The sequence below is a fragment of the Limulus polyphemus genome, unplaced genomic scaffold (assembly GCF_000517525.1).
Source record: "Limulus polyphemus unplaced genomic scaffold, Limulus_polyphemus-2.1.2 Scaffold7288, whole genome shotgun sequence".
NCBI classification, from domain to species: domain Eukaryota; kingdom Metazoa; phylum Arthropoda; class Merostomata; order Xiphosura; family Limulidae; genus Limulus; species Limulus polyphemus.
Genome location: NW_013672898.1, coordinates 5,252 through 17,833, shown reverse-complemented (window position 1 = coordinate 17,833; position 12,582 = coordinate 5,252). Strand labels below are relative to the sequence as shown.

Sequence of the window (12,582 nt, the reverse complement as noted above, 5' to 3'; positions counted from 1 at the left end):
GTGTAAAACAGACTATTATGAACAATATGCTATAATCATACACTGATAAAATGTATTGCAGCATGAAAAAAAAGTTGTATTGCGAAAAGCTTATAAATTATAGTATTTGTATTATAAAAATTTTACCCCTCTTTCTATTAGTTATTTGGTTTAATCCAGCGTGACCTTGGCCTTTGACCTACATTTACTATATGTTGATTAAACTTAGATAAACATTTCGAATTTTGCTGTTTACACACGCAGGAGTGAAAACAATACTCCCCGTCCTAAGCAGGATTAAAATTATCATATGCTAAATAATGATACAGTCCGAAAAATTATATATATATATATATATATACACGCGCAATAAAATTATGAAGAATAACTCAAATTTATTTTCACACAATAAAATAGTAATTAGATATAAACAACCAAGATGAGAATACTGTAACTGTTCAAATAAGGCTCTAGTTACCAACGTTCTTGATAAAAGGAAATACATCTCTGAATGTCCACAGAATTCTTCCCATTAACTGCCGGAGCGTAGAAATGTTTACTTGGTTGTAAAACGTGGAAACACTCTTAACTGTCACTGCGTCTCGATGACACGTGTTTCTACGACAACGAACTTTCTCGTAACATCCATTAACAATATTTAAACTCAATAGTAGTTGTTAGTTTTCTTTTAATTAATGGATTCTATTCTTAGCCCAACGGTTAAACTGATCTTCTAAATCACTTTCACTTCTATTAGTACAGCAATTATAAGAAATAAGATATAGAGAGCGAGAAGAAAAACTCCATACAAACGTTTTACTTTAAACTTTGAAACTACCATTACCACCAAGGTAGAAAGAACACTGACAACAAGAGTACCGTACAGAAGCCGAATGTGCTGGGTGAGCTGAAGCTAAGAGAGAAAAAAAGATGAAAGAATGATTTAATTATTATTCATGGTGTATTTAAACAGTTTAGCTACTTATTAATAAGGTTTGATAGTATGGGATTTTGTTACTAATCTGAACAAGGTAATGTAACACAAAGGTCAACGTTATTTGGACAAATCTAGAAATATTAACTTTCTTTTAGTGAATGTTGCTTGACTTATTATATATTCATAATTAATCACTCTCAATAAAAATATGGTTGATTAGTGTACTGAACGTTGAAATGTTGTTTAGTGGTTTTAAACTTTGGTGTTCCAGTTACAAAAATAATAATACTTAAAATCCGACAATTTCTCGTACAGAGGTTAAGTACATTATATTAAAACAATTCTGGAGTTTTCGCCACGACGTTCCAGTCCATATTGCCATGTCCGGTCATACTCTGTTGACGACTGGGTATCCTGACAATAGCGCTGCAGCGTAGTTTCTATTACAAAAGGATCTACAGTCATGTCCAAAGCACACCACTCCTTCCATATTACGTTCCTGAACCCATCTAGTCTACGAGGACGACTGTTTCAAAAGTACCGCTGCACGTAAATCCATAGTCACTGTGCCCGCTGACTTGGTCGGTATATGTTCACTTGTAATTGCATGAACACCTATTTCATTCTCAGCTGCATGATGTACGCAGCAGTTGAATGTATATGCGTGGAAGCGACTTGTGTTCACGTGGTTTGTATTCGCTTTTCCAAACGGAGATCCTTCTTAATTATGTTATACTGTTACCTGGGGCATGTGAACGGCTTTTGCCACCGACCTTTGTGCTCGAGGATTCTCACATGTTACAAAACGCTACACTTTGTTTATCACGGCTGGAATTCAACTTGTTTCAAGTCTCTTTTCGAATAGTCCTGGATCCCCAAGTTGATCCATATTCCTTTATTTTCAAATATTTCCAGTCTTGAAAATCTTAAATTTTCTAAATTCCTTTATTTTCAAATAAGAAATAATATTTCTGGCCATACTAGTGTAGATTAATGTATTCTATGTACTTACGAAAGAATATTTCTGGCCATACTAGTGTAGATTAATGTACTTTATGTACTTACGAAATAATATTTCTGGCCATACTAGTGTAGATTTATGTACTTTATGTACTTACGAGAGAATAGTTCTGGCCATACTAGTGTAGATTAATGTATTCTGTGTACTTAAGAAATAATATTTCTAGCCACACTAGTGTAGATTAATGTATTCTATGTATTTACGATAGAATATTTCTGGCCATACTAGTGTAGATTAATGTATTCTGTGTACTTAAGAAAGAATATTTCTTGCTACATTTATATAGATTAATGTACGTTTATGTATTTACGGAAAAATATTTCTGGTTACTACGTATATATATATATATATATATTAATGTCTTTAATAATTTTTGATTAAACTGTATAGATTAAGGCATATTTTTTGAGCAAGTCTTTAACGTTTGACAGACCTTGTTCTCGGCTTCGGTCTCTCGTATCTTATCAGCCTCTCACGAGGAAATACTGTCCGTATGAAGGTGAGGTTTGTTGGAAAGTATGTTCATTGTGTTGAATATCACTTGTTCGCTTCTTACTTTTGTTTGACACTTTCATACAAGGCAGGTTGGCTGTATGTATCAGTTAGTACAGAGTAGTAATCTTGTCGTTGTGCAAATACATTATTACTTCTGACATTGGTTTTACCGAGGTTTGAGTACGTTATGTTAAGACGGTTTTGATATCCAAATTAGCAATCCACGTAACAACCTCAGACGAGATGATATTACGATGGAACAGAATGTATCAGAACTACATTTCAGATTGTTTGGCTCTTCGTAGGTAGTATGATGTTACAGAAAACTGATCGCTTTTGGGAAGGATATGTAACAGCTTTCTCCAACGCAAAATATTCATACACTCAGATCACAAAGTTGTGTTAAAATCGGAAATTTAGAATTTTCAAGACAAGTACACAGAATACATTAATCTACACTAGTATGGCCAGAACTATTCTTTCGTAAGTACATAAAGTACATTAATCTACACTAGTATGGCCAGAAATATTCTTTCGTAAGTACATAAAGTACATTAATCTACACTAGTATGGCCAGAACTATTCTTTCGTAAGTACATAAAGTACATTAATCTACACTAGTATGGCCAGAAATATTCTTTCGTAACTAAATATGTGGCTCTGTAACAAAGGATACTGAGAAGAGGACCACCGAAGCAAGCAGATATTCCCATTCTTGGAAACCCTTGTTTTGCGACGGACATATTGGATATAAAGTCTGAAACGGTGAATAAACAATAATAAGGTCGTTTTTAGATGAACTAACAGAATGTAGTATATAAACATGGAATTGTATTTAGAAAAATAAAAAAAAGCCTTCAATTATTTCAATTTTCATTGTAGACAGCTCTAACTATTAGCTTGAAATTATTAAAACTGCAGTGAGTAACTTTAGTGACATCTCGTTTCATAAAATAACCTTGGCAACTTCATATCATAGGCTAGCTTTAGTGACCTAATCTAATCCAATAACTTTGATACTGCTTGGTAACGTTACCTCCTAGACTGTTACTTCAGGTTAAAACTGTTAATCCTAGGAAAACGTTACACTGCAGTAACTATAGAAATAAAATAAGTTACCTCCTAGACTGTTACCCCCAGACTAAGGCCGTTAACCCTAGAAAACTGTTACACAATAAAAACAAGAGAACTTACCTCCTAGACTGTTACCCCCAGACTAAGGCCGTTAACCCTAGAAAACTGTTACACAATAAAACAAGAGAACTTACCTCCTAGGCTGTTACCCCAGACTAAGGCCGTTAACCCAAGAGAACTGTTACACAATAAAAACAAGAGAACTTACCTCCTAGGCTGTTACCCCAGACTAAGGCCGTTAACCCTAGAAAACTGTTACACAATAAAAACAAGAGAACTTACCTCCTAGACTGTTGCCCCCAGACTAAGGCCGTTAACCCTAGAAAACTGTTACACAATAAAAACAAGAGAACTTACCTCCTAGACTGTTACCCCAGACTAAGGCCGTTAACCCAAGAGAACTGTTACACAATAAAAACAAGAGAACTTACCTCCTAGGCTGTTACCCCAAGCTAAGACTGTTAATCCCAATATCGCATCACTTAGATTCATCACTAGTCCAATAGCCTGCATGAAATTATATAATCATAGCATTAAGAAACAAACAAATATTCAGTAACTTTACATTAAATAGTCATTTTTTCTAACAATTTCTGTCGCTTTATATCGCATTATTAAACACATCCCACTATTATATTCCCGTGTTTGCATGTCAGATGATTATGGCAAGCCATCGAGGCCATATTATGATCTTCTTATTATGGAAAAAATGATCGCATATCGGACGATTAAGCAGGCCATAATGTATTGGTTTAACACGTTGCCAAATAAGCGTGTGTTGGATTAACGCGGTGTGGTCCTATAGATCGGGATCTAACAGATGCAGAACGTATTGATAACATATGATGAGTTTTTTTTTTAGTCTGTCCAATATTCAACGATTGAAGTTTATAGTCCCTTATTCTTATATTCTTTAAATCTTCATAACTGAAAATGTAGTTGAAGTACATTCATCTTCTGGTAACAGTTGGTTTTATTAGCTTAATTGCAAGATTCTGACATTGTCAGTTGGAACTCTTCCCGGAAATGGGGGATGAAGCGGATGAAATTGGAGGTAGAACATTACATTCATTTAGAAAGTGGGTGGTAATACTATTGGTTTGTATGTTTTAGCGTTACAGTGTTCTTTTATTTGACTACAGAGTTTCCTAGTGGTTGATCCAATACATCCCAAGCTGCATCTCAAGCGCGTTATCAAAAGAACAGACCAGAATACAACCAATGAACAGGTGGTGGATTAAAACACCTAACACATCTCGTTCCATGCAAAGTATTCCGGGCACAAGCTCATTCATCCTCAACAGATCCCCTTCTGAAAGGCAACAAAATGATCCCGCTTAAATAGTTCATCTTCTTAAAGCATCTTAGAAACATGCATCTACAGGGTATTCAGATTGGATTTTAGTTCATCCTCTACAGGATGTTATATTAACACACTTATCTCCAGTAACTAGTTCATCCTCTGCAGGGTATTCAGACTGGATTCTAGTTCATCCTCTACAGGCTGTTCTATTAACACACTCATCTCCACTAACTAGTTCATCCTCTACAGAGTGCTCTATAAACACACTCATCTCCAACAGATAGTTCATCCTCTACAGGGTGCTCTATAAACACACTCATCTCCAACAGATAGTTCATCCTCTACAGGGTGTTCTATTAACACACTCATCTCCAACAAATAGTTCATCCTCTACAGGATGTTCTATTAACACACTTATCTCCAACAGCTAGTTCATCCTCTACAGGGCTGTTGGAGATAAGTGTGTTAATAGAACAATAGTTCATCCTCTACAGGGTGTTCTATTAACACACTTATCTCCAAAAAACAGTTCATCCTCTACAGGGTGTTCTATTAACACACTCATCTCCAACAGATAGTTCATCCTCTACAGGGTGTTCTATTAACACACTTATCTCCAACAGCTAGTTCATCCTCTACAGGATGTTCTATTAACACACTTATCTCCAATAACTAGTTCATCCTCTACAGGGTGTTCTATTAACACACTCATCTCCAGTAACTAGTTCATCCTCTACAGAGTGTTCTATTAACACACTCATCTCCAATAACTAGTTCATCCTCTACAGGATGTTCTGTTAACACACTTATCTCCAACAGCTAGTTCATCCTCTACAGGATGTTCTATTAACACACTTATCTTCTACAGCTTATTCATCCTCTACAGGGTGTTCTATTAACACAATTATCTCCAACAGCTAGTTCATCTTCTACAGGGTGTTCTATTAACACATATATCTCCAATAGTTAGCTCATCTTCTACACTGTATTCTCGTAATACACGTATATCTAATAGCTAGTTATTACTGTAGGTTTTCTCCTTGTTTTATTAAAGGGTTTTTCTTATGTTTGGTATCTAGCTTTGGTTTTGTATACACGCACGCACGCACACACTTACACACATGTGTGTGTGTGTGTGTTATATATATATATACTCTTTCGTATATTATCACCAACAAACAAAAGTTTCAAATACAAGACTTGACGTTTGTCAATCTCCTCACGTCAAGCATATTTCACTGGTCATCTTGCACTCTATCTAGCCTCGCCTCCCACATACTTTTCCACACTAACTGGTCCAATGTTTCAAATCGTAATAATTATTTTAGAATTTCTGATGATATCATAGTTTCTATTAAGCCATACCGCCCTGTAGATCGGTATTCAAAAGGGACATAACATATTGTTACGACAGCGGAAGTGGCATGTGATGAATTTCTCGAATGATCAGGGAGGCCCGAGTTTGTTCGAGTCATCTTTTTCTTTTGTTTATAAGCTGAGAAAAGCCTGCGGGATTGAATGAAGAGAGTTCCGGGTAATTACGATTCTGTTTCGAGCTAGTGTGTGTTTTGTTATCGAGATTATGAATCGCTGTAATTTATAACGTGTATTATAAAAGTAGTTAAGTTTAAAGTGACGAGAAACGTATTGATTGTGAAATTACTGTGTACTAAAGTTTGTATCGTGGAAGAATAAACTGGTTTAACTAAGAAACGACTTGTATCGCTGAAGTTTCTTGGAAAGAATTTATATCGGAAATTAACAAACAAGCAGATACGCAATATTGACGCAACACGTAATCGAGTGTAGTTTTATATTAAATTATTACGTACAGATTTTTAAGACTTTAATAAAAGCACCGGTTCTTTTGAAGTACTAGCTGTTTAGACAATGACTTACTTCTAGCAAGAAGACAACTTCTGAGGCAATTTTGTAAATCCACATTATTGAAATAACGAACCCGAGATAACCAAAAGCTGAGTGATATTTGGGAGGTTCGTCATGACTAGAAGTTAAAAACACCACAACAGCTAGCACACACGAAACTACCAAAACTAAGGCCCATACGGGAAAAACGCCCCCTATTGTGCTTGTTGCATCTGTAAAAAAGAAATAAAATTAGAATCCGTTAATTCTTCTGAATGATAAGTAAAATTTAACTCAAGTAAAATAAATAAATAAACAAGAATAATAATAAGCAATTTGATTTTAAGAATAAATAAATAACTTTATGTTAACGAAAATAATAAATCTAATTCTGACTTGTAATGATTTAAGTAAATTTAATAAATATTACACTTCAATGACGTATTCTAGTTTACACCGAAACATTTGTTATTGAAGCAATTTGATGATATAAGGGCATTTCGACCACTATAGCATCTGTTGTATCTCAGCAGGCTTGATAACCCCTTGTATTGAGCGAAAGGTCTCGTTGGAACTGGCTATAGCAGATATAGTGTGATTGACATATTGTCACATTTTTCTTTACTTTCACTCATAAATTCTTAAAATTACCTGGCAAGAAGCCAAAGATTATAATTTATTATGCTAACCGTTAGAGATGTTTCTAATGTTAGGTAACGTACGTTGTAATAGTCCAAAGGAATAGAAAGCTTCGATCACTTACTTCCTAAAGATAGGACCACGAACATGGGACCAGTAATGCAGTGTAACATGTTCAGATATCGGCACCAGTTATGTTTGTAGTTTTCGTAATCAACCACAGGAATAGTGACGGTCAACAAGAAATAGATGGGAGCCTAGAGAATACAAAATACTATGTCATAATCTGGCAATGCCCAAGTCAATTCTTTAGGCTTAAACATTAGAGTTGTTAGGTCTAAAAGCTTCCTTCGCTTCGCATATTTAAACGTTTTAAGATATTGCATAACTGAGAGACGTTATTTCTAAAACATATGTATAATTTTATAATATGAATTGAAAAATTCCATATTACTGGTTATAGGTTTAAGACGCAAGCAATAACTGAATAAATAAACTTACAGATTAACAAGTGGCAGCGTTTATACCCTGTTCAGAATGCTTTTTATTTGACAAGAGCAATATTCTTAGACTACAATAAATCCCTCTCCAAATATCATTCTTAGTATTTGGAGAGGAATTTATTGTAGTCTAAGAATAATATTTGGAGAGGGATTTATTGTAGTCTAAGAATAATATTTGGAGAGGGATTTATTGTAGTTCATTCTTAAACTACAATAAATCCCTCTCCAAATATCATTCTTAGACTACAATAAATCCCTTTCCAAATATTATTCTTACACTACAATAAATCCCTCTCCAAATATTATTCTTAGACTACAATAAATCCCTCTCCAAATATTCTTCTTACACTACAATAAATCCCTCTCCAAATATTATTCTAAAACTACAATAAATCCCTTTTCAAATATTCTTCTTACACTACAATAAATCCCTCTCCAAATATTATTCTTAAACTACAATAAATCCCTCTCCAAATATGAGTTGCTAGCAAACTTGCATGTTGTAGTGATGTTCATATGTAACTTAGAAAGACTTTTGTTTCTTCACTTGAATGCAGACAATGATCCACCAAACGACCAGGTACAAAGAGACTATTCTACGGGTATAGCCGTTCGTTATTTTGAACTGGGGCGAAATGGAAGGCAACTAGTCGGCAGCATCCGTTGCCTGAAACAGTTACTTTTAACCGAATGTTGTAAACTGACTGTCACTCTTATAATACAAACACAACTGAAAATAGCCCGTTTGGTAGCATCATGGCTCAAATATCAAAACCTTGGATCTATAGTCCAATATGTTAACCATTAGGTCATTTTCGTGCCCTCATTTAAATAAAATCAAGAAGATAAATCATGCAGTTTTAACTTTAATCGCTTTAAACTGGTACACGGTGGTATCAAGCAACACACTTGCGATATCTTTAGTACTGGTTTTCCTAACTTAGATATATGCTCTCTGAAAAATTCTCTTTCTAACTAAGCAATGATTTTGCAGTGGGTAAAATGAAAACAGAAAGTTCTAAGCATACGTTTAATCATAGACTGATCTCTAAAACCCTCTTTAGTAAACGCTTGAACTGACTAGCCAACTTCTGAAGTGAGAAGTGAAGATTACCTTGATAACTTCGAAAACTCTGAAGAACCAGCTCCTGTCATTCCACTCCAAGATATTTACTGGACACACATGATAAAAGAACGTTTTCCAAGGTCCAAAGTTAAGTTCAGACGACAAGCTGTCTTCCACAGAAACTACTGTAAGCGAACTACTATTGGAAAATTGACTGACCAATGGAGGAGGTTGTTTCACAGACCCTTGAGGGTGAAATGAAATCGATTAATAACGTGATACTAAAATGAAACCGGTTGATTGAATGTTACTAAAATTAAACACCAATTTGTGATGTTTTATTAAAATCACGCCGGTTGACCATGCGTTTTAAAAATAAACCTGTTGATAACATGTCAATATGAAACCAGATGATAACGAGTTATTAAAATCAAACCGGTTGACCATGCGTTTTAAAAAGAAACCGGTTGATAACATGTCAATATGAAACCAGATGATAACGAGTTATTAAAATCAAACCGGTTGACTTGTTAGTAAACCAAATTTACATTACCTCTGAAATTCGTGCTGTTACATCATTACCTTTATTATAAGCCCTGGAACAGATCTCAGCATTATCCGATTGAGATCTTACACGCCTGTCTTCACCTTTAATCCTAGCAAGAAGAGGTATATCAAGGTCATCGTTAGTTATATAGCTGATCACGTGGTTCAAATGATGACCGATTAGAGACTGGCTTCTGATTCGCTGTTCAGGCACAAATCTGCGATTTGGACTGTTTCGCTGATGAAAATCTGAAACCACCAAACGGTAAATAGTTCTTACATGAACAACCGTAACGTCAAGATTTCAAAATACAGCGTGATCTTTGTAACAGTCAAAAATAAGATGGTAAACATTATTATCATTGCGAAACTACCTCAAACTAACACCTAGCTAACATATGTAAATATGAGTAATACATTAAACAACAGTATTCTGTTATTCTACACAGTAATACATTAAACAGCAATATTATGTTCTTCTACATAGTAATACATTAAACAACAATATTCTGTTATTCTACATAGTAATGCATTAAACAACAGTATTATGTTCATCTACATAGTAATACATTAAACAACAGTATTCTGTTATTCTACATAGTAATACATTAAGCAACAGTATTCTGTTATTCTACATAGTAATACATTAAACAACAGTATTATGTTCTTCTACATAGTAATACATTAAACAACAGTATTATGTTCTTCTACACAGTAATACATTAAACAGCAATATTATGTTCTTCTACATAGTAATACATTAAACAACAGTATTATGTTCATCTACATAGTAATACATTAAACAACAGTATTCTGTTATTCTACATAGTAATACATTAAACAACAGTATTCTGTTATTCTACATAGTAATACATTAAACAACAGTATTATGTTCTTCTACATAGTAATACATTAAAAAACAGTATTATGTTCTTCTACATAGTAATACATTAAACAACAGTATTCTGTTATTCTACATAGTAATACATTAAACAGCAATATTATGTTCATCTACATAGTAATACATTAAACAACAGTATTATGTTCATCTACATAGTAATACATTAAACAACAGTATTATGTTCTTCTACATAGTAATACATTAAACAACAGAATTATGTTATTCTACATAGTAATACATTAAACAACAGTATTATGTTATTCTACATAGTAATACATTAAACAACGGTATTCTGTTATTCTACATAGTAATACATTAAACAACAGTATTATGTTATTCTACATAGTAATACATTAAAAAACAGTATTATGTTCTTCTACATAGTAATACATTAAACAACAGTATTATATACTTCTACACAGTAATACATTAAACAACAGTATTCTGTTATTCTATACAATAATACATTAAACAATACTATCGTATACTTCTACACAGTAATACATTAAACAACAGCATTCTGTTATTCTATACAATAAAACATTAAACAATATTATCGTATACTTCTACACAGTAATACATTAAACAATACTATCGTATACTTCTACACAGTAATACATTAAACAACAGTATTCTGTTATTTTCTGCAGTAAAACATTAAACAATACTATCGTATACTTCTACACAGTAATACATTAAACAACAGTATTCTGTTATTTTCTGCAGTAAAACATTAAACAATACTATCGTATACTTCTACACAGTAATACATTAAACAACAGTATTCTGTTATTTTCTGCAGTAAAATATTAAACAATACTATCGTATACTTCTACACAGTAATACATTAAACAACAGTATTCTGTTATTCTCTACAGTAAAACATTAAACAATACTATCGTATATTTCTACACAGTAATACATTAAACAACAGTATTCTGTTATTCTCTACAGTAAAACATTAAACGATACTATCGTATACTTCTACACAGTAATACATTAAACAACAGTATTCTGTTATTCTATACAATAATACATTAAACAATACTATCGTATACTTCTACAACAGTAATACATTAAACAACAGCATTCTGTTATTCTCTACAGTAAAACATTAAACAACAGTATTCTGTTATTCTATACAATAAAACATTAAACAATATTATCGTATACTTCTACACAGTAATACATTAAACAACGGTACTGTGTTCTTCTAAACATTGAAAGATCTTTGTAAAAGAAAAGTTAATAATAATAATAGTGATTCATGGACGGTATTTTTAAACAAATCCCTAAAAAGTTCGCTTTTTCTATATATAAAATCTAATATTCACTTTGACACACTTTTAATTTCAGTATACCATTTAGAGCACGATTAGTTTCTTATACTCGGGCTTTTATTGGAAATACACTTACTTTTCAAAGCAATTTCTTGTCCACTGGGATCGCAAATATTGTTCTTGTTCTTTTCACCTTTAACAGACGTCACTGACATATCGCGTTGCAAAACTGAAACTGAAAACACAAAGTTTTGAAGTATATCTATAAAACAGTATTATTGTTAAGTGAAGGGTTTTTTAAAAATATCTAAAGTCCGTGCGGTCTACAGAGATACTATCATTATCATCACCGTTTTAATGATTCACTGAAACATAATTTCTTGCTAAATAATTTATATATATCCATATTTTTCTTCAGCAAATAATAATAATTTAATAAGTTGTGTGTTCCAACAGAGTAACTTAAATTTAGGTTATAATTGTACTAGTTTTGATTGTTGGAATTTATTTCATTCTAATTATATTTGCCCCCAAACGTTATGTAATGGTATTTTGTACTTTATTAGTTTAAAAGCGTTATTTATAATAAATGGCACAAATTGTAAAGTTAAAACGGTGATGATGATATTAGGTCGTCAAGAAATTAATGTCGCGTGTTGGAACACTTTCATTAACCACCCCCCAAAAACGTACACCACGTATAATAGTTAAACGACCCGCCTAAACATCACGTTAGTGAAGCCTATATAATGTGCAAAGTTTAGCATACTCTAATCCCTTATAGTGATGGTACACGACGAGACACACATTTGGCATGTAATGCTGTTTCAATAGAAGAAGGGAAACAACGCTTCTGTAGCCACAAAGAATATAAAAGAAGTTTATGGAAATGTTTTGAACGTTCGTAAGTGT

At 33.1% G+C, this 12,582-nt stretch overlaps 1 protein-coding gene across 1 annotated transcript in view; it reads right to left on the bottom strand.

The window, feature by feature from the left end:
• Nucleotides 1-800: 800 nt before the first annotated feature.
• LOC106474489 (mitochondrial sodium/calcium exchanger protein-like) overlaps nucleotides 801-12,582 on the bottom strand; it is a gene marked incomplete at its 5' end in the record, with an annotated part of 15,800 nt that continues 4,018 nt past the window's right edge. The window contains 8 exon segments of the mRNA XM_022402805.1: nucleotides 801-892; nucleotides 3,109-3,189; nucleotides 3,998-4,073; nucleotides 6,769-6,968; nucleotides 7,499-7,631; nucleotides 8,992-9,188; nucleotides 9,526-9,738; nucleotides 11,807-11,905. Of these exon segments, the coding sequence (XP_022258513.1) occupies nucleotides 801-892; nucleotides 3,109-3,189; nucleotides 3,998-4,073; nucleotides 6,769-6,968; nucleotides 7,499-7,631; nucleotides 8,992-9,188; nucleotides 9,526-9,738; nucleotides 11,807-11,905 (1,091 nt within the window).